Raw genomic sequence first — 24,177 nt, forward strand, 5'->3', positions numbered from 1 at the left:
TCAATTAATTTCATCCTGTATATTATATCCCTCTGAGAATTTACTATTGATTAAGATATACTACAAGTACTACTAAATATACTACAAATAATTGTTGCAGCCCACATTCCACATAATGAAAACAGAATTCAAATTAAAAAAACATAGCAACACAACATGTACAAGAGGTACAAACACAAGCTTCCCATTTGTATGCTTTGTGGATCACAGAACTCATTCACTAGCCTTTCATGTCAATCTCTCCCAGCAACTTCTGCATGAACAAGGTTTGAAGAAACAAACATAGCAATATACTCAGAAGATGACACCTTGCCTCATTACCCTTTCCACGCACTTGTAAATTATTACCTGGGACGGATGAATAAGGCTGCTGGGGTGTATGCAGTTGGTGAGGTGGTGTATAAGTTGGACTTTCCAATCTATAAAGCAAGAGACATTAACTTAGTAGGAATAAATCAAAAGCCATGTTACAGAAGGGCAGCCAGACTTTTTGTCCTGGGCCAACAAAGGAGATTTGTTTTTTAAGACAGAGAAAGTAAGGTGTAATTCTCCTCTTGAAGCATTACTTTATTAATTAGAAGGAGCATACTACATTATTACCTTTAACTGGATGCAATGCAGAGACACAAAAAATCAAAAAGGTATTTTATTACACAAATGGCCACAGAGCAGTGTTAGCATATGTCTCCTGATGTACTTCAAGTAAATGTCATTATTAGAAGGTTCTCAGTCTTACCTTTGATTTTAGCAACAAAATAAAAATTGAGTGACTGCAGCAAGTAACACTCACTTGTCACACATCTCTCTTTTCAGTTGCTTAGCCTGAAATTTTCAAACTGCGTCTGAACTGTAATATGCATTTCGAGTGGATAATGGAGATTTTGCGACAGACATGACTTAATAAATACAACAAATATATTCACTACTAAAACATTAATTACAAAGATTTTCTCTGTTTCTAGTTTAAAAAGATTTTGTTGTTGTTGTTCTTGTTCATAGAAAAGGTCTGTAATAGACTAGCTGTTTTAATCCAGAATAGGCTTTTATAACTCAGTCATTTGTGATCCAGGCACTTCTCGGGACCAGAACAACAAAGACATTTACATAAAGGCATGCTTTTGTATGTAAAATGCTTGTAAAGAAGCCAAACTTCAAAACAAGCTGAATTAAATACTTTCATGTTCTGAATTTTGTTCACTGAATTTTAAAAGCACACTCCCAAACTCTCTTTTTCAAATCACTAATTTTCAAAATATTTGTTTAGAGCTTTTATAGTTTATATACAGTATGCTTAGAAATGTTTCTGAAGAATATTTGTAGGAAGAATATTCATGTCGATTTAAGAAAAATATTGTTAGTTTACAATGTACAGAAGCATTTTCTGTAATTATATATTGCAATTATTCAAAATAGTTTCTCATAAATTCCTGGTTTTTGGCGTTTAATAAAACTACACATTAGCTAAATAACTTATCTGCTTTAAATGGCATTTAAGATTTCTGCAAAAACTATTAAATCATAGAAGTAATGTTTATAGTTATCTTAAAAGAAAAGTATGCATTCAAAATTTCATCCAGCAGCCTTTCAAAACATGTTCTACCACAAAGAAAATCTATACGCTTCATTTTCCCTCACAGAAAGACTGATTTTGGCACCATGACTGTGGTTTCATGGCAACCTCAGACACTGTAACTGCTCACTGCCTCAGTCCCACTCCTCCTCTGCGCTGGATCTGGCTCTCCGCTGGAGTCTGCTCTGAGTCATGTCAGTAGCTCATCCAGCAGAAAACATTCACTTTTTCTGACTTTTTTTTTTCTCCTGTCAGTGTACTGGAATGACAACATCAAAAGCTGAATCAGACAAGACCGTGCAGTTGGGACGAGGAGGAAGGCCAGGACCAAGCCATCCTGCAGTCAGGGCAGTCTTGGCTGATGGAGAACTGCAGTCTGTGTTTTATATTTCTAGCATCTGAAATAACTTCTTGGGTCCCTTCTTTCTCATATGATGCTGTGAAGTATCATCAAGTTGTATGAAATACACTGGTTAATGAAGGAAGATATAGCTCCTTCTCCTACTTACGGATTGCTCTCATAATCCTCCAACACCAGACCATACCCATCACTTGTAGAGAAACTGAACAAGTGTTGTGATGAGCTAGTACAATATGCTTTCCACCAACCATACAAAGCTCACAATGATTTTTACTGTATCTCTGTACGTGCGTCGAGAAACATAAAGAATGTTATAAAACACACTGGTGGCAACTTACAGACTTGATAGTTAAATTTGGAATGGTACTGGTGTGTTTATAAATTGAATTCAGATGTTTATCTTAGAATTTTCAATAAGTCCTCTTCATCTTAGAAGCCAAAATTATCTGCAGACAAAATTTACACATTTGGATAAAACGTGGATTTATTTAGATGAAAAAGTTACTTTGTTACTGATAGAATTTGTCAGAACAGGAATAAGTTCTGTAGGACAAACAAAGGAAAAAATGAAATGCAAAGTTCTTAACTGGACTGCTTGCAGGGGCTTTGCAAGGTGTGAATGTGCTTGGGAACCTCTCTTTCAAAAGGTATATCCAAAACTCCTTTTTCTCCTGGCATATATGCTCAATTTACATTAAAATAACTTCATTGACTACATGTGAAACACTTCAGATACACACAGTAAAAAGATTCAGGATCAAAGCATTTTATGGTTGTATGAAATTTAATTCCCTAATTCAAAGTCAGTACAGATTCCTAAATATAAGCAAACAAAACCCACCACAAAACAAAAGGCTGAACAGGATAAGCTGGGTTGGCAAGAAAGAATTTGCTGAATATTCAATTTAATTCCTTATTTTATTCTTGTGCGTCTGTTCAGACACAGTCCATAAACCTTTGTCCTCAAATGATAAATATAATGCATTCACTATGTTCTGACCATATCACTGGAAAATTTCCTTTACCCCATCAAAAGAAAAACTGAAAGACCATGAAAGAGTACTACTGCTTCTCCAGCATTACCTGGCTACGAAGTCAGAACCACATGGGCCATCCACATAATTTCTTCTGTTAGCATTCAGACTGTGAGCAGAAGCTGTATCTTTTTCAGCTGCCAGGAAGAACAAAGCTCAAGTTATCATAGTTGAGCATTCAGTTAAAATCCACAGCAGAAAAACTGTCTGAAATAACCTGAATTATTTCCAAAGAATTAAAACATTTTCAGAGGTTCCATTATTTAGATTAAAAATGAAGTCACTTTCCTTCAGCTCTACCTTCTACAAAGTTCCCATATTGGCACTGATGAAGGCAATAGAGAATGAAAAAAAAAGACTAGATAAGGCAAAGGAAGAAATAATAATTAAAAAAAAAGAAGGTAAGAGACAAAATTAAAAATAAAAACATTTTTTTTTTTAATCAAAGATAAATATTCTGAAAGAAATTGTTTTCCGATAAAAGTTTTTCTTCCCCCACGCCCTTAGACTTAACTTTCCAACTAGGAAACAACATTTTGGTCACATCCTAAATTAGTTAGCAATATTTTAAGAATTTAAATCAGATTTTTGTGTGTCATAAAGTATATAAATGAAAAAAGGCGTTAAAGCTACACAACGGGATTCTCTTCCTAGCTTTTGGCCACACAATCATAGCAGTACTATGTGAATGTTTAAATAACCATATCTCCATACTTACTAACAGATCTCAAGATCTGCTTGAGAGATGCATTTTTATATTTAGGAATTTACTGAAAGAAGATTGTACCTTTGCACCCATGTGCAAAATGCAAGCCTACAGTTAACTACTTGTCTGCTTTCCCTAGATTTCTGTCCCTTTCTCTTGGTACCTTCTCCTCAGCAGTACAAGTTTTCAGGCTAAATTATGTTATTGGCTCATTATGTTGGTAATCCCTGCATGGACATAAATGGATTCTAGGCTTGTTTTGGTCAGGAAAATTTGCAAGTGATTACACCGCAATAATTTAAATAAGGCTTTGGTAATAAACAACAAAATCTAATTATGATTTATGAGATAAAATGAAGATTAACATAGGACAGAGTACTTAGCTCCTTCTTTCAGGGGGTGGTATGCTGCCAAATCCCGTTAACTAAAATATTCACTGTATTTGTGAACACTGTGGTAATCTGAACACATACATATTAAAAACATGCATATTAAAACCAATCCTTTATAATTACCTTGGGGATGTACAACAACACGAGGTTGTACAAATGATGGCTTCACCACTTCAAACCACCAGAACAGTTCTGCCATGAACACCATGTAGTTGCTCTATGGAAATGATAATAAGAGAATTTATGTTAAAACATACACCTTAACTACAAACAAATAGCATAATCAACATTGTGATATGCCTCTATTTCACCCAGTTTATGTTCTCTTCTCTATTACTTCTGTGGAAAATGAGATCAGCCAGTGATCTGTAGAACAACTATCTAACACCTGTAACTTGACCAGATGGTAACCGTTTGGGTAAAAATGTTTCATAATGAGCATACACTCGGGCCTGATGTCTTGCTGGCAGGGTAGAGAGGTACAGGATGGGTGGAAGAGGATGCCTGTCAAACAGATTAGCCATGGAATTTTAAGTCTTTGTGTCAGGCATGTGATTTTTGCCACATTAAGGAACATCTACCCAGACTTCCAACTCTTTACGGAACAAAACCCAGCAGCAACGTTTGTTAAATGCAGGCCAATTAGAATGAGGTTTTAGCTCCAAAGATCTGTGCACACTTAATGTACTGCTGATACATCTGCTTTCATATGTCCAGCAATCCCCTTACACAGCTACGAAACACAGAAGTACTGGAGCTGTAAGGTTTAACAGAGGAAAAAATAAACGAAAAGGAAGAAACAGCTGGTGATATGAACCGCAACAAAAAAAGTGAGAGAGGAAAAATAGGCAGAAGCAGTAGTAGCAGTTTCTGGTGCAAGAGCATAATGTCTATAATAATATATTTTTTATATATAAAGGGGTGCAAAGGACCAGAACGTCTGATGACTGTGGAAGCTGAAGAGTTCAGAGGCCCAATGGTTGCAGATGTAAGCTGCAAAGTCTGTACAGGTCAGCACTACCTCTTATCTAGAAATACCAGCTGGATGAGGTTAAGGAGCCTCCTGGCCTGAGGGCTCCAGCAGGCACGCAGACTCGTGTCACCAGTGCTACAGAGGCTGAAAATCTGAACAATACAAATCTCTACTTATGCTTTAAATTGGGAAACCACATTTATACCACTTTTTTTTTTTTTTAAAAAAAAAAAAGTCTTTCTGCAATAAAATGCAATAATATCTAGCTAACAGTGCTTACAAGTGTCTTTAGTCACGTTTTTCATGTCACTAACACTGATATATGTAGTGTACATATATACTTCAGTATATGGTGAAGGGATCAGTCAGATGTTGCCAGTTATTATATACAAGCTACAAACAGGCTAGGAAAACCATGTATCTGCTTACTCAGCACAACAGAAACTGAATGAGGAAAGAGTCACAGCAAAGTCTTTTCCATTCAAACAAAATGCTAAGCATAGCGTTTCGGTATGACACATTTCATTAGGAAAGAATATACATAAAGAAAAAAAAATCAAATTTACTTCTGAGACAAAGTTTGATCTTTAATATTACAATTTCTATGCCAGCTATTAATACTTTCACTCTTCCCTCCCCTATAAGTTTTACATATTTAACATGAAATATTTTTACTATGAAAATAATTATAAAATATTCTAATTGTAGCTTTGTTCCAATCTAAAATAGTATTGGATTTAAGTACTCCAATTTCTTATTTTTGTGTTGAGATGCCACATTTAATAGTGTGACTGTTTTATGAAGGACTAAGATATTCCTTAGTCCTTAGAAAATATTTTCTGTGCAGTCCTGAACTACTGAAATAAAGATTCTTTTTCTGGAAGCAAAATTGGTATTTATTGAAGAAAACATAAAACTCTGGGCAGCACAGCTAATTTAGAATTCAGGCTACTTTAGATGTTCCATGGTGAAACATGCATTTACTCTCAGGTCATTTATAGTCAGAAAGAGATGCTAATAATTACCAAAGGGGAAAACAGATGATCAGTAACTTTTTATTTTATTTTTTTTTTTGAAAAACTATGTGTCTGTAGTAATCCTGCTACTAAGGCTTGGAAAGGATGTTATTTCCACAGATTTCACTTTGATTATGCCAACGAGCATTCTAATAGTTTGTTACATGATTATCACAGGCACGTATACACAGAAGTATTCAGAAGCATAAGCATACTTCAATAGTTAAAAAACCATAACTAAGCTCTGAGCAGTTCAGACTGGCTGAAAAATACTGAACAGCAGGTGGCAGACATGCAGTTTCATAGCTGCCTTTATTGGCTAAACGTTCTGATTTATTTCTTTTTCGGGTTCATATTTCTACCTTATTTGCAGATAGTTCATTAATTGAATGTAATAAAGTATACTACTGGTTAAGTTTTATCTGTTGTATCTTCTGGTATTGTATAACAAAAATTCTACTCTTTAATATTTGGAGGATTTTGAAAAAAACCTCCCTTAGTTTGAATATAAAATCTAAAGTCATTACTTGCTTTTGTATCAAAGCTAGACATAAGCTAGCTTGTTTTATAAGCATGTATATGGAAAAGATAAGCTCTTCTCTTCAATATCCCTATTCCCAATATAAGTAATGGAAAATACAGAAAACAAAAACAGTACATCCAATCTTGCCATTTAAAACAAATCACTTCACTTGTATTATTCATAGGTTTTAGATCTGCACATTTGGAGAACAACAACTACAAGTTCATATATTCTAATGACACAAATCACTTATAGACAGACTAGAATCCACTAAATTTGAATGGAAAAGCAGCCACAGATGCATTTAGGAATTTTCTCAAAATCAACATAAAAATACACTGTAAAATTCACGTCATGATGCACATTAAGCTGTCTGCTCTGTAGACCAGGAAAGCAAGCTACCTCAAATGCAAATCCATAGTTTGCATATTATAAAGTGTCCATACAGATGCATCAAGACTGACGAAAATTGGAGTGTTTCAAACAATGTACAAGTCCTGATGACTGTTCTGTGACTACAAGTTTGTCCTATGTCCCATTACAGGTTAACAAACGCCACAACACGTTGAAGATGTCAGAATGACTTATTTCGGAACAAAACAAAGAAGCAGGACAACCTGCTTAACCTGATTAACATCACTGAAATAAAACCCTGCTGCCACCCTTCAAATAATAAGTGAGGTACCAAAGGTCCCTCTTGCGAAGGAAATCTCTTATAAAACTGTTCACCAGCTGCATCTTCCTTTTCGTTCCCGATCCGCATTTAAACCCGCCCGATGGGAATCCAGTCCCGGGGCAGCCCCCCACCACATGCCCCAGCCGCCCCCCAGCCCAGCAGCTGCTCTGCCAGCTCCTGCAGGAGCCCACACGCGCTTCCACGGCCTGAACCTGCTAACTCAACCTGGCGGCAACAGCCTCATCCGCACTGGTTTTCCAGGGAAACAGGAGGGAAAGCTCTGCTAGTGGACAAAGCCTGGCCCTTAATTACTACAGTTAATCTCTGTGATGTATATGGATATCTCAGAGGAGATGGGGCTTGTTTACAGCTTCTGCTTATATTGTTAGCAAAGTTGCCTCTGCTTCACGTGGGCAAGTGCATGTATTCAGAACTGCTCAAATGCAATAGGTATGTTTCTGTAAGCTCTGGAACCAGATTCTCTCCATTTGGCTTACTGGGCCTTTGACAGTGCAGATGTTTGTTCACGCTGCTCTAACTTAGTAGCTAAGTGCACAATAAGGTACGTATTCCCCGTGCTTATTTGCAATGCCAACAGCTGAGACTCCGACCCACATCTAGGTCAGAGGAACGTGCTTCTCAGGGGACAGCAGCAATGTCTCAGGATTGTTTCACTTCACGTTCAGAAAGCTTTCTTTCTCCTGAACTGAAGTGCCCTCTGCAAGGGTTTGGGTGAGAGGACTCTGGTTACCAGAAAAAAACATCCAAAGAGAGGCAGCATGTATGATGAGCAGTAGCACGTGAAAGCCTCCCCAGAACTGAGAGGCTGCAGAGACTCGTGACCCTGTCAAATCCACAAGAACCCAAACACTCTGAGGAGCAGGAGCTGGCTGTCCAAGGCCACCAGCACACACTAGCATCAACAACAGGTTGTATAACCCTAATCAAGGAGGCAGGAGCTGCTATCTGCAAAGACTACATGAATACACACACACAACACAATAACAAGAAAAGGAGCCCCTTGAGAGATTTTTTGGATACCTTCCTAAAAGCCACCAGTGGGCCAGTAAGACCCCTGCTTCAGGAGGCCACTGGGCAGGCTCCCGAGTGTTGCTTCAATCCAGTAAGAATAACTGAGCTAGCGTGAACTGTGTGAGCACATGAATGTGCTGTGTGAATAGCTATCTCCTATTAATAATGGATTTGTTCCATTAATAACAGCAGTTTAATTAATAGAAGGTCTTCTAACATCATGATCTGTCTCTCACCCTGACTCAATCCTCTACCAAGGAAAAGCGAATGCACAACAATATGTGTAGATAAATGTGTAGCACAAGTTTAGGATCACTGTTTACAGCAAACAAACAAAACCCACCCAGTCTTTGAAGACTTAGATATAGGAACACTTATAACAGACAATAATTGTGTCAACTGATTCAATGCCAAGGTCCTATGTGAGCTCTCAAACTGTGGTAGACATCAAATGATTCAAGCTCTCTCTCAGCCCCCTCTTTAATGGTGAACCAGTTCTTAGGTCTGGGCCCTATGGACCTACAAGAATAAATTGGCAGAGAACTATCTCAGACATCAAGGATATAAACAAATACAACCAAAGATGGGTTCTTCCCCTTTAAGAAGTACTTTCAACGGATATCTCACATTACGAGAACAAGTGAGATGTCATTTTTCTATTCAGGAACCTTACATGACCCTTACAACATCCATCACATACACACCGTAAGACCTTCACTGAATGCCCTGATACCACACACTACCACACCGCAGCGCTGATCAACTTCAGGGCCAAAGCAGTAAAGAAGCCTTTACTGTTCTGCAAGGCAGCTCATATAAAAGCACTCCTTTCATTCAAGTTCTAGTTCTACAAACTTGTTCTCTGGATCGGCAGAACACATGTATCAACACTCTTAAGACAGCTATTTCAGAGCTATGTCATCTCCTACATACAAGTAAAGACGAACAAATTTAAGAAGTGGTTGTGGGACAAAATTGCTTACAGAAGGGAAGAGGGAAGATCAGGGCAAAAAAAAGCCATGAACAAAACCGAACAGAGATCCAAGATATTTAATTCTTTCCTTTTGTTAGATGGGCAGGAAGGATTCAGAAATTACTGTGATTATTTTTGTCATCTCTCTCTACTTGTATTTCCTTGTCTCAAAGAAAAACAAACAAGAACCAGCATGGCCCCTTAGCAGTGCCTCAAGCATCCACGGAATGTATTAGTAGCCCTGCCCTTGTAGACATTTATGATGAATTTCACAAATGTATTTTTCTTAGAGGAGAAGAAATGGGCAAGTGAGGAGCAACAAAACTTACTTCCTGGTTTCATTTGATTATGGCACATTAAAGTTGTCTAGAAACCCTGACAAAGCCTATTTTTCCTCCATGTTAAAAAGAATAAAAACAGTTTCATTTGCTGCAAAAGCTGAGAGCCTATAACAAATATTTTGTATGCTTGTTAACTGAAGTTTTATATTAATCCAACTTGGCTTCTGTACTTTTTGATAGGGAAGACACGAGTGGGCACAATCACCTTGGTCAAGACCTGCACCAGATTTCCCTACCATATACTATCCACAACCTACCTTGATTTAGCATAGCAGCACAATGCAGTGTACCCAGTAAAGAATGTAAGGTAAGCTCTTTGTGCTTGATCATGTTAAAGAGAGAGAGGCTCTGCTCCCTTCTTTTGGGACAAGCATGAAGTCAGGATATCTAGCATAATTTCTAGAACCAGAACCATCATTGCAAAAACTCAGCTTGATTTTTTTTTCTTGAGACTTTTTCCAGTAACGTATCAGCAGTTTGGTTCTTTTGTTATTTCTGTCATCAATATGAGAGCATAACAGACTTTTAAACAAAAACATAGTGCCACCTACTGTGCAGTATGAGTCACCCTGAAAATAAACAATTTTTTGCTGATTAACAGACACCTGAAAGCATGCTGCTAGAAATCCTAAAGCTTGAAATTACTTACTTTTTGCAGACCAGTATAAAACAATGCATAACATTCAAAATATCTGTTTGCAATACAAGTTTTTCCAAGTGACAATAACATTCATTGGGGAACATACACATTTATTAAGACCTACACTAATCAGATGCACTGGAAAGCTTAAAAAGAGCTCCTTTAACTGTGAATTTATTTTGAAAGCAAACTACTTCTTAACACTGGAAAAACAGAGTTTGTAGCAGTAGCCAAAGTTTCCATGCCAAGGTTTAAAAGAAAAACTTGGCAGCCCTACTCTGTAGCATTTACATCTAAATAAGCATCCACACCACAGCAACTTGTAAAAACATGATCACAAAAGGGCCTTCTCAGGTCTAGAAATACTCCAAATCTTTGAAAGAACTCTAAAGCCACTCTAAAACACTGTTCAGAAGCTGCAAAGTTACTGAGTTTGTAGCATTTTAGCAACGTTAAGTCCGATGCATTGAGATATTGACAATTTTTTTTTTAATTGATGCTTCATAGTGGCTTGTGAAATAATTCAAACCAGTACTATAAAGCACTGGTATTATTAGTTGTTATGGATGAATCTGAAGACAAATGAATTCCATTTATTCCAGATGTCTGCAAGCAAAAAGAAATAATCAAAATCCAGTAAAGGACACCTACTTGAGATCTTCCAAAATATTTGTAGGACCATATGTTGGAACTACAGACAAGAGAGACTGCAATACAACACACTTTTTCTAGTATGTAGGTAGATTACTGAATATGAAATTTAAAGACACCAGAAGCTGAATGAAAATAGTCAGTAGACAGCTTTGCATACACAAAATAGAACAGCAATGGCTAAGTAGTCTAGACTTACAGGGCCTGGACCTACTGCCCTTACTCATCCTGGCAGCTCATTACTTATTTGCAAAGGATTAGGTTCAACCCTACAGGAGACAACAAAGCTGTATTCAGGTTTTGGCCTCTGTGACTCAGCTTGTGAGGTTACTATAAAGATCATAAAAAGCAGTGAAATGACCCAGATATTAAGAAACCAATTACATACCATCTGCAATGGATATGCTGACTCCCTAAAAATAAGATTTCATTCCCTAAAGGCAGGCCAATAAGAATCTTAAGCAAATGAACAGTGTTTTATATAGAAAAGTCTTAGAGAAACACAATAATGAAGAATTAAATTTACAATTAGACAAGGTATAATTCAATTATTCTGACTTCCCACACAGCTTAAATATTATAGAATAACCAAGCAAAATACTTTTTTTTTTTTTTTAACTTTCTAAAAAGAGAATAATCTTAGAATGACTAAAAATGCTTAATTGCTTGCTCAAGCATCTATGTGTGGGACTTGCATCACTGCTTGTATTCCAGGCATAAAAACATCAGATTATTCAACTAAATTAACTCAGGAGAGCAAAAACTGGAAAACACAATAAAATCCCCAACCAAAACAGCACATAAAACATGCACGTTTACAAAAATAAAAAGTCTAAGATTAAAAAACATAAAATTACAGTGTACAAAGAAATGAATAGTGATGGTAAGTAATAATTCCATAAACAACTATTAAAAAATTTGTGGTTTTGTGAAAGTCTTAGAAGTTACAACTAATGCAGATCAATATTTTACATGCTGTAACTAACAGTTAGCAAGAAAGATGATAGTGTGAAATAACCTTGCACAAAATCAGCTTGTATAAATATTTTCAGAAGCATTACTTTGAAAATACTCTGAAATTGCCAGAACAATGCAACTGCCAAAAGGTGTTTTAACATCCTGCTGAAATTTGTTGCATGCTGTACTACAAAAAGATGCAACACGCTTTTTCAGTCATTTAGCAATAGATTAAAAGGCTCTATAAACCACTAGAAAACAAAGAAACAAACAAATAAAGAAACAGTCCTGTGGACACTGCTTACATTTGTTTTATTATTATTATTTTTTTTTTTACCTTTATTGAAGAAGCTGCGTATAGCATATCCTCAAGACTGAAATGGCAACACTGATTAAGATATTCCTGACAAAATTCTTGAATCAACTGTAGATTATACAAGCTGTCAGCCAAAGACATCGTCTCTTTCAAACAAATATCTAAAAAAAAAGAAGCCAAGATTAGATATAGTGACAGATCTGCAAAAAGTATTTTTCTTTTGATGAATTCTAGACCATTTTCTGGATAAATTCAAATTTGATTTTTCTTTTGTATGTCAGGAGACTTATTTTTCTATTTCAGAAATGTAAGGAATAACAATGTTATATTTTAAGACAGTTTTGTATCTTTGGATATTTTCTAAACTTTTTTTAAACTTCGATTTTCTATATACGAATGCATGCTTTCTCACAAAGTTCTCTTTGCATAGGCAGTATACTTTCACGTTATTAACTCTGAATCTTCACACAAATGTAGTATCAGTTTAGTCTTATATATTTATTTTTATGGATTTGGATGCTTGAAATGAGTTTTCAGATAACATGATACATGAATTTGCACTCTATGTTTCAAAGTGCTACTTAAAGACAAAGCAGTGGATAGACCAGTGTGGTTATACAGTGTGCTCTGAGTATTATTTATGCCCAGCTAACCTCCTGCTCTCTTTTTATTACAGCTTATTAGAAGATGAAGTAGAAAAAAAAGACAGCCCTTGTAAAAAAGAGGAATGAAGAAAATAAAAGAAAGCAGATATACTTGGAGAGCATGCATCAGTTTTCATTCCTAAAGCAACACTGTATGACAGAGCTTCACTTAACAGTTTTAAAGCGTGTAAGATACAAGGTTGCTTTGGAAGGGAACTTTGATGCTAACAGGACAAGGATCCCCATCCTGAGGGATTCAGAAATTTTCCATCACCCCAACTAATCCCAAGTATAATACAGGTAGAAAAAACATTTGTCTAAACTGACCAAAATAGGATTAAGTTTAGTAATGCAAATTCAAACTCATACAATTTAACCTAACAATACTGTAACGTGATTCACTCGCTGAAAGCCATACAGAGGCATTGTGTTTTGGCCCATGCAAAGATAGTTTGAGTTTTCAGCATCACATAGCTATGAAAGAAGCAAACACGATGCAAATATGTAACAGAAAATATATTTCTAGTAGTGACAGGGAAGCGTTGTACATGGCAGTACTAAGATGTCAGTCAGGATTCCTGTGTACAATTATGACCATCCATATTCAAGTAAGATGAACCGAAACTAGACTGGTTACAGAAAATAACTATTAAGGATAATAACAAGAATGGAAATCCACATCAGAAGGGGAAATTGAAAAGGCTTGATTTGGTAGCCTGGGCAAAAAGACACAACAGAACATATCAGAGGGGTAGATGTCAGATTAAGACAAGATATTCAAGCTATAGGGCACTGCTGGAAGAACAACAGATATGCACATAGACAGGTTACAAGCACATTTAGGTATGAAAGAAGAATAAGGTTTAAAACTATGTAAAAAGTGGAGTTCTCCAACAGTCTGAATAAGAGTACAGATTTTAAAAAGCTAGACAGTTTTATCATAGAGCATTAAAAGTCTTGAAAAGGATTATATAATTATGAACAACAGCCAATTTCTTGTCTCACTGACACATGAAGCCCTTTATAGTCTTAGATTCCTAGAAGGAAACTTAGATTTTGAAGTTAAATAAAGACATAATGAGAAGAAAACATCTATTTTAGAGCTCTGTAGTCTGGTTCCTTTTTTTTTTTTTCTTTGTTGTTAAAGCATTTTAAAGTATTTTTGCATATGCATTTGTTACCTTCCTTTCTCAGTTTTAACACAAAACAAAATCTCAGTGAAACGTAACATGCATCAAAAACAGCATTTAAATACAGGGAAGATGTGCAACATCTTTTACAGTGCTTCTATTTGCTTAGAGTATCTTTGAATTTCCTTCTGAGCCAATGACATGCATGTTTGTATGTCTTTAAGGAAGGACACTCAAACATTAAAGCTAAGTTCAAAGATGACAAGTGCCTTGTTGTGTTTCACTGTGCTCAAAGTCAGAGGCTGGAGGAATCTGCTGATAAATATATATGTCATCCTGCAATAGTATACAAGATCCTTCAGACAGTCCATATTTTCAGTCATGCAGTAAGAAGGAACGAGGTGTTACCCAATTTCAACACAACCCAAGTATTAACTTTTCTATAATCATATACAATTGTATATATTTGGCTGCAGCATTTATTTAAATTGAAAGTTGTATTTTTCAAAATTCACAAGCCAAAGAAGAATGGTGAATGCATGCATCTTATTCTCTTTCATCTTCAACGCCTACTGTGCTGGAAGCTTCCTATAAAGCAGTTGTGCATATGAATTCCATATTCCAGTACCTTTTCAAGCTTTATACCCTTGCTCATAATTCCTGGATTTCTCAGGATGCTTATGTACAAGTGTTCCCACGACATCAAAGGTATCATGGACAGAACATAGGCAGAAAATGACGGGTGTTAGCTGCCAAGACATTTTACAGCTACACGAGGCTCTCAGTTGCCAAAAGGAAGATACGAGCTTAACCAGGCCACAGAACAAAAGAACGAGATGAAGCTGCTCATCCTCAGACAACTGCTATTACAGAACAGCATACCACCACTAAGTTCTACACTATACTCCTGTTTATCAATATTATAGGTAGCTATCAAAGAAGTAAAAGCCCTGAACAGAGAACAACTATTTGCCACACAGTGCAGCTATGCAGTGCTTGTCTACCTGAAAGACAGAAGTGACCCTTCCATGTTTTACAACTGTAACTGCTCAGATTCACATGAAAGCACTTATGCAGCTTCAAGAACCAGAGTTTTCCAGATGGTTGCAAGTTTCATAGCATGACAGCAAATGTGTTGCCACAGTCAGATCTGCAATAATATATTGTAGTACAATTATATTAGTGTGATAACATAAAAGCAATACAAGATGGGAGGATACCTTGGTTCTATTTAATAATACATAGGTACCAAGTAAATACTGAACTTGTCACTGCCACACTCAAATTGTCTCTTTGAGTGAGACCTTCCTTTACATATATATCAAATACAAACATTTCAGCTTATGCAGACACACGTTTACAAGCTGAGACACATTAGACATACCCTCCAATTTAACGATATCTGGACAGTAGAAGTGGATCAGGGCTGCTAAAGCACAACCATCTGTACCATCTTTCAGCAGATTTTCCACCAATGGAATGCAGGGCAGCTGCTTGAACAATGTTTGCTCCTTCCTATAACGAGCCTACAATATAGAATGAAGAGATTAAGAGAGACAAAGGCTCTGAAACATACGAAGAAACAGCTTTGTATTGTAGGTTTTATGCTCAGTTAGTGAAAAAGCAGTATTCAATAGATAACCAAATATTCTCAGTGTCAAATTTCCTAGAACTATTCACTTTACATTTAATTTTGAATGACATAAATAACATCTAAGAGGAAAGGTGCCTACATGCTATAATTGAGGCTTTCCTTCAAAACTACCAAATTTTGATGATCCCTGTATAGCACACTAAATTAAATAACGTACAACTTATTTAACATCCAACACATCACTATACAGTCAGAAATTCTCTGTATGTAAACACAAGACAGACCCTTAGCTGCTGTAACTTCAGTTTACTGCTGACTCAAATGACTATGAAATCTTTCTCTAAGAATCTTTCCCAAAATCTCAATCATATATCTGACTTAATGGCAAATTGAGTAACAAGGAAATCTGCATTTGTTTAACTACATTTTTATTACTAATAAGTGTCACTCTAAGCAGTTGTAAACACGGAGAAACTTTAATGGTCAAGTGTGATGGCCAGGCAGTGGTCCAGGTATAAAAAGGAAACAATTTTAAAAATAAGTTAGTATATAAAGATATCAGTAGCTCAGAATACTAGGAGAGCATTTACCTGAAGTGAATACATTTTATGGTTTTCTTTTTTTGGGGCAGGAGGGGGCAAAAGGGTTAGGGTTAACTTGAAGAAAGTTATTTATCATTCTTAATTTTGTTTCATGACTTCAAAACAAATGGAAGCAGAAGATTTTAATGTGTTAATATTTAGATAGACTTTTTTTACAATGGTACTGAAGGATTACTTTTCCATTCATACCACAGAACTACTTATGATGCCAAGAACATTTCAGAGTAAATTTTACACTACTTTCATTCAAATACATTCAACTGGCAGTTGCCCTGTGGGGATTCTGAGAAGTCTGAGTGGATGTAATTCTTCCTCACAAAGCTGGAGCTGAAAGTTCCTATCTCCTACTCTTGACCTTTCAGTCGTGCTGGAGCAGTTACTGATGGGGCTGTGTGGTAAGAGCTGACCCACATAAAACATCTCTTTTGTTTCTGCAGCAACTGAGTGGGGCAGGGCTGGAGGTTTTATGGGTGGAGTGGGAACTGTTTTAACTAGCTGTACTGGGAAAAAAAAAAAAAAAAAAAAAAAAAAGCAACCCAGGGAACCACAGACTAACTAACCCTGAAGGCTATACTTACTGTCGCTGTGGAGGATCACATGGGATTATTTGTAGTGTATGTCAAATGTCCTCTAACTGACCCAAGAAGCACAAATCTAGCCTGGCATAGCAGACATCAGTTCTAGGAAAACAAAGGGCTTGTATCTGGCCCTGAGAACTATCACTTTAACCAATTAACATTTAAAATAAACCAGAGTTGGTCTTTATTTCATACTTGAAATGGACTGGTATTTTTGTCATGTATTTTGCATGCTATGGTAAAGATTCACTAACGCCAGACAAAACCATGTTAGTGTTTCATGCATTATTAATACTGTTTTTCTCTTGTTAATAATACTTTCTACTATTTCTAATGAAGTAGGTCAATTTTACTTGCACTGAAAGGTTCTTCTTTTTCATTCTTTGGAAATACACTGGCCTGCTGCTATGAAAACCCTCTAAGTTCTAAATACCATGTTAATATGTCCCTGTACTCTCCCCCCCCCAATGACTGGAATGAAGTGCTTTACATATTATGACTTCATTATGAAATAATGACCAAAAAATGGGACGCAGATAGACTCTAACATTATGGTCCACCTAGTCCTGTATATTTTATATATTTTTCTTGTACATTTTAAAGGAATATTTGAAAATGTTTTTAAGTTGATAATACAATCACCTTGTGCAGTAAATTCTGTCAAAGTCTGTCATTTTAATGATGCCTCAAACAGCCTTACGAACAGTGCCTACAAATTCTGGAAACTGTGTCAAATCATTAAATTGGACCTAGGAAGAGGACTTAATTCATTGTAGAGAGTAGGCCAAGCACATTACTTCAGGAAAAAGAAACCGATAGAACCTGATATACTAGGTTCATTAAGGTATAATAGGCATCATGTTTCAATTTGGTCGAAAAGATAAAAGAAATTATACTGAAAAATAAAAGACACTGGTAATTGCACTGCATTTTTAATAAACTTCCATTTCAAGAAAGTCTTCTAATCAGTTGCAATGTTTGCTAATAAATATGGATGCAATAATGCAAGACACAAACCTCTGCATTTATTATAATCTTAGAGTGCTCTTTTAAATAAAAACGCTCACACAGGCATCTTATTCCTGAGATTCTACAGAAACCAGCCTGAATTAGCATCTTTGAGCTTATTCCACTGAACAAATCTAAGTGTAGTTGAGACATTGCCATATAAACAAGGTCAGCTAAAAATGAACTGAAAGCACATCAGCTACCCTGTCAGAAGTGCTCATATGTATTCTGAGGTTATTAATAACGAACACTCTGATCCATTTACCATACAGTAGGTAACATATTATAAATTTACTCTTTTTCAGCTGCCTATATGCTCTGGTCTATCTTACCATAGACCATTTGCACTATGCAATGTGAGGAGATGAGAAGAATGGTTGAACTGTTAGAACATCTGAGCCACTGCCTTCCTACTATACTGTCAGTAGGCACCAGGGTTTCTGGTGTATCCCTTCTAAACTAACAAGTTCAAAGTAAATTAAATATCTCCACCTCAAGTTGTTTACAGACAACTGGCAGGCAAATTTAGGTTATAGTTTTCAGTAGAATATTTTATATTTGAATACAAATTCTGTGCAATGAAAGAATGATTAGTAAACTAACACTGTAGGCAAATATAGAGCAAAAGCATTTTGAGATTGTGCTGAAGTAGACCCTTTGTTGTATGAATGGAACAAGAACCAAAAATGTGCTTAATTTTCTGTAGTTTAAGTGAAGGCCACGGGCAGTTGTTGATTTATTTATATATATTTTTTGCATTATACCCTCCAATTAATTGTGCTATCTAAATTCCAAAACAAAATTCAAGTTCCACACTGTGAAGAGCAGAGTCTTTGTGTGCGTAAATGTCACAACTGTAATACATAGCATCATAGAGAAATTGCATGAATAGCATCAATTGTTATGAGCTTAGAATACTGATTAGTCTTCTGAAAAGAGTACTATTTTATTTTCTTTAAATCTAGATACCAGGTAATTTCTGTTGCTATCTACACACAACTGTCTTGTTACTTTTTAAATTCTCCTTGCAATGTATGAACAATCTTTTACTAGTTAGGATAACAAAGACTTGAGGTACTGCTAGGTCAGTTATTTGGTAATCCTTAGATCAAAGATGGATCTGGATTGGTTCATTGGAATTCAGACCAGAAAGATGCAATTCTGCATATACCTAAACAGCTAACTATTTTGTTCCCAGGCAAACCACGGGTATCTGTCCATGATAAGATATTATACATATTGCCAAACCTGTTGTAGAATAAATAGTAGCCCCTTGCATTTGATGAAAAGTAATGAAAATCCCAAGGAAACAACAGAGAGAAAACAAATATTAACTTCATAATAAAACTTTAATATTATTACAGACCTGAACAGTTACTTTTTTATTGATTTTAATGAAATTATTGTCTAACTAGCAGTGGATTATTTTTGATTACTTTCTTTGGGGAGAGACCTACCTGAAATCAGCTGAAAAGTTAGGTAATTCTAGACAAATGCTGTAATGATTGAATATTGTTAAAATAAAACAAAGTTTGAGATATTATATAGTATTAACTATCAAAAATATTTTCTGCAAGGCTCTTTTTAAAATGGTCAGTACCAAATATCTTGTCTTTACTGGAACTTTATGGGTAAGTGTTTTGAAAAAAAAAAAAAAGTCATGAATTAGTAAGAGGTAGTACCACCTTATACAAAACCATAGAGAACTTGACTGCTTAAAAAGTAATTCCTTACCCAATAACATATCTTACATTTATTTTGCACAGATTACCTTGCAGAACAGGGTTTTGTATTATGCACACCTTTGCAGAGCAATCTCTTATAAAATCATCTTGTAGAGATAAATGAAATGAATAACTAGACCAGCATGACATGGACAAAGCCATTCCCAAAATAAGCTAGTTGATCAAAGTGAAGCAGTTGGGCAAACTTACAGGAACCAGTTTCCAAAACCATTTGGTAGGAGACTTCAGAGGAAGCAGTAGGAAAAAAAGAATAAAAGCAGAAAGCAAAGAAAAAAAAAAAAAGGAACAATTTATCAGATTTCATAAATTACTTTTACAAAGCAATTTTCTTTAACATTCTCAGTTTTGTAAAACATTGAGTTGTAATTTAATGGTAAACATTAGGGCACTCTAACCTTTGTGTATTGAGCTCATTAGCAGAAATAATACTGGAGAAATAGTATCTGTAATCTTCGTAGATCAACATTATAATTTTCCCACATGAACAGATAAGATTGTTATATCAATGCAGTTTTATTAAGCGCTTTCACACATCTAATTATACCCTGAATATGCAATCTGACTAAAGAATTCATTTGAGACTTGAAGCCATGATATGACAAGTATCAAAATGAACTCCAACAGCATATATAAGGAAGCAGGGAAGCTAAAGCAATGAAAAAAAGGTATAAACACACTGTAGTACATTACAACCAATTGCAGTGAAGTTTGCATTAGTTACTTCAAAGCCAAACAGTTGTTTATAACGTTTAAGAGTATTTTTAAAGTCATATAAGTTTTCACAACAACAAGAGGTACAGGCAGTTATAGTTTTGCAATGACAAATCACATTAGCATCAGCTGCATGATGTGCAATGATCTCAAATGTAGATGGAATTCTGGCTACTAGCACAGAAGTGGTCACAACTGTTATATACAATTCTAAACTGATATGCCATCAAAAAGTACAAAAAAAGTACAAAAAGTACAAAAGCAAGTTTTACAGATATTAAATTTGACCTAAAAGCTTAAGATGAAGCATACTGAAGTTTGTGGATTTTTCTGTTAACTATACAGACTAGCCTACTTCTACTGCTCAGGAAAAAAAGTGAACATGTACCAATATTAAAAATACACGCAGAAACCCACTCTATGTTATTGCAGTGTAGGAACCAAAAATATTTTTTATTTATAAAGAAATATTCCCTGGAAATAGTGAAAAAGTAGTTTTAAAACTCCAACTGCTACAGAACTTTGCTATTTTATGTAGTTGTTAGAATACTGCACTTCATAAAAAAAACCCTTAACTGTAGTGATAAAAAAAGCTTTTATATAAAAAGTTATTGTATAGGAAATGTGCCCTTTCCTGACTATTCTCAGCATTCTTCTCCTCTATTACATTCAACTGTCACAGTGGAGAATCCCAGGGCCACTTAGAAGAAATGAACCAAGAGATGAATGTTAATGTATGGGTCTAGGTATTCCAATCACACCCAAGTAACCACTTTCTATAGGGTTCTCTTTCCATAGGTTTCTCTTCAACAAACTGAAATCTAGACAATTGATGGAAAAGTACTTTTTTTTTTTTTTTTTAATCTATTTTAACTGCAGTCGGGAAGTACAACAAAGGAAGGTTTTACGTAAATGGACTAAGATCAGATCTGTTCTGCATATCATTTTACTTAACATTGATATGAATGATATTACTTGATTTAGAAAGGCAAAACATAGTTCAGACTTCCCACTATTGGACCGGTCTGCACTCAAAAGTTCTGCCAACATCTATTCAATGATAGACTGAAAAAAATAGTTTTTTTAATTTATTTTTATTTTTTTTTATATGTATATATATATATGTGGAAAAAAAAGCACACAGCTGTTTCAATTCCAGAGATTAGTTCTCCATAAAGGTACAAACTGAGCTAAAACCTAGCAATCAGATACATGTTTATCTGTTTAGCTGAAATTATGGTTAAGATGATGAATATGCTTCAAGAGGCTGAAAGACTGAATATTATCAATTTTTCATTTGGAGACACTACAAGATGTATAAACACGTACTTTGTAAAGGGGATAAAGAAAAACTGAAATCTCTTGGGCAACACAATGGGAATTCAGTGGCTATTGAACTCGCCCTTTATATCAACTTATTATACTGGAAATTATTAAAAATTAGTTGGTCCCTAAAAAAATCTGAAAAGATAGACCTGACTGACCTCTCCCAATACACACACACATATATATTTAAATAAGGCAAAAATAAAAACAGTCCCTTGTGTGAAGACCTACCGTCTTATAGGAATATTGCTGAAGTTTATTGTTAAAAGCAGTTTTAAACATGATTCATGCTTAAAACATGATTTAAAAATGGCAGTCATGCCCTTCATCAAGTACTTGTTTCTGGTCTCTTCCTTGCACCATAGTTAGTATTCATGCAGCTGTGCATTAACCAGATCAGGAGGCTGATCTTGCTGCAAACTCTTCTTGACAAGTTAGCTTTTACTAGCAGTGTGGATTTATGACACATTAAATTGTTTGTGGAACTATGGTGTTAGAGTTTTACCTTCACGCAAAAAGTTGCATTGTTTAAACTAATTCAAAAAATGTTTGAAGAATTCAGGTCTTGGATTGAATACACTTAAACTTGTTTTTCACATGGGATTTGCACCGATTTCACCCAAAACTGTTAAGTAAGACTGACTCAGTCTCTAACACAAAAGCAGAGACAAATAAGTTTTTTTTTTTTTTTGAGAAAGCTTTGATTACACTGAAAATTAGTTTAAGCAGTGCAACTGTACATTCACTACATATTATTCAACAGAAGCCTGAAAACCAAAGCTACTACAAAACTTGAAATCCTAATTCTGAAAGAAGATGCAGAGACTCTACCAGAAAAAGATGAGATTACCACAACCACCGGCAGATCAAGATCCACAGAGGACTACCTGGAGCTAAAAATCATACATACTCCTTCCTCTCTTATCTTCTACAGGAAGCTAGCAGCAGAAGAAAGTGAAGGAAAACAAAAGCAATCTCATAATCTGTTAACACTGTTTTTATCTACCAAGAAATAGATAATAGGTATATCTTACCAGCTGGATTATTTATGTATATGACACTTTTTAAAAATATAAATATATACTATATACTAGATACACTACTGATTGAGAAAAGGCTCACAGCAGATTTGCAACAAGATAAGGCATTATGGTCAATCTATTTTTACAACTGATAAATTTAGAAATGTATCACAGAAGAGATTAGAAAAGAAATCAGAAGGCTACTTATTAACTTTTTTTTAGCTTTCAGCTACCTAAGTTTGTTGCTTCTCGGCCGGAAATTAAAACTAAAAGGTTTTCTCTAACCACTAGAACAACCTAGTCTTCCCAAGGTTATTTGGCCTTCTCTCTAAATCAGCAGATGAGACATTCTTCATTTAAATTTATCTTGGGTTCAAAACCTCACTACATTTTAGAAATGAACGCAATGGTAGTTGCCCCTTTATTTTAGCAAAAATAGGTGGAAATTTGGTAAATACTGTAAGATACAAAAAATGGCTGAGATTTCCTAATAAATTAGCCATCAGTTGAACAGATCAGTGTTTCTCAAAGAAAACCTGGAATAAAATAATCTAAGTTGAAAACACTACCATCTACCTGTGTGAAAAATGAAAAAGTTTTGAATTCTGTGCCATTACTGAACACAGTAACACATGCACCAGGGTCCCACTACAATTGTAAAGAATACTGTTTTCTTTTGCTGAGTCACATACTTACTGATCAGCCTTCATCATTCCTTATGTTTAAAAAGAAACCACAAGTGCAAGGACATTCATTGCATCCATGCTTTTTGAAGTTGGATTTCTTATCTAGCCAGGTAACCCTCAACTCCTTTGGAGAAGCACAGGAAATCAAGACCAGGAAGGGAACTAGGATTACAGTCTTTAAGCAGCTAGGAAATCTGTTCTGCTTTTAAGTGCAGGGATAATAGCAACAGGTGATCTATCTGACTACCAATTCCCCAATAATAATTATATCACAATAGGGTAAATAATCTCCTCTGAAACAAGCAATTTTATGTATTCTGGAACCATATGCAAACCTTCTACAGTACAATGGGTATAATGCTATTTAATTAACTGAGCTCCACAAAAGAAAACAAAACAACAAAAAGACCGTTAGGAAAGGGTATCAAACAATTTTTATCATTTATGTAATAAAACTTGTAATCAACTGGTATCATGGATCACAGACCACAATGCTTCCCATGATGCCACACACAGATTTATCTCTTTTGAGATGCATTTAACTCACAAGGGTGAACACTAAAAAAGCATGAATAAGAATATGCTTTTCTTTTTCATCTTAGATCCAACTGTGGTTTGAATTCATTTGGAGAATATTCATTAACTTAATAAATTTCCTTAGGACTAACATAAGTAATGTTTCCCTGATAGCAAAGATTTGTTTGTCAAAAAGGGCAACTGGGAAGAGGATGTACAAATCTACTATTGTTACATTTAAAATAACCATTTCATGGAAATCATTAAACTAATAACAAAACAACTAAGAAGGAGGTGAACCTCAATGATCCTTGTGGGCCCCTCCCAACCCAGGATAATCTATGATTCTATGAAAACTAAAAGCTTGCTTTCTTTAACAAACAGTTAAAAGTTCAATGTCTGCAAATGTATGTCTACCTATACATACCATATGCAAGTAGTTTTTGTTCACAGA

At 35.4% G+C, this 24,177-nt stretch overlaps 1 protein-coding gene across 4 annotated transcripts in view; it reads right to left on the reverse strand.

Moving 5' to 3' along the window:
- CAMSAP2 (calmodulin regulated spectrin associated protein family member 2) overlaps nucleotides 1–24,177 on the reverse strand; it is a 78,945-nt gene that overhangs the window by 12,955 nt on the left and 41,813 nt on the right. For 2 of the 4 annotated variants that reach the window (XM_035332711.1, XM_035332712.1), the window contains exons 5-10: nucleotides 19,652–19,684; nucleotides 15,320–15,461; nucleotides 12,183–12,322; nucleotides 4,187–4,280; nucleotides 3,015–3,102; nucleotides 349–419 (exon numbers count right to left, since the gene is read on the reverse strand). In XM_035332711.1, coding sequence (XP_035188602.1) covers nucleotides 349–419; nucleotides 3,015–3,102; nucleotides 4,187–4,280; nucleotides 12,183–12,322; nucleotides 15,320–15,461; nucleotides 19,652–19,684 — 568 coding nt within the window. The remainder of the gene's footprint in view (nucleotides 1–348; nucleotides 420–3,014; nucleotides 3,103–4,186; nucleotides 4,281–12,182; nucleotides 12,323–15,319; nucleotides 15,462–19,651; nucleotides 19,685–24,177) is intronic. The other 2 variants (XM_035332713.1, XM_035332714.1) reach the window with 1 other exon arrangement.

This window comes from Oxyura jamaicensis, chromosome 8 (assembly GCF_011077185.1).
Source record: "Oxyura jamaicensis isolate SHBP4307 breed ruddy duck chromosome 8, BPBGC_Ojam_1.0, whole genome shotgun sequence".
Taxonomy (NCBI): domain Eukaryota; kingdom Metazoa; phylum Chordata; class Aves; order Anseriformes; family Anatidae; genus Oxyura; species Oxyura jamaicensis.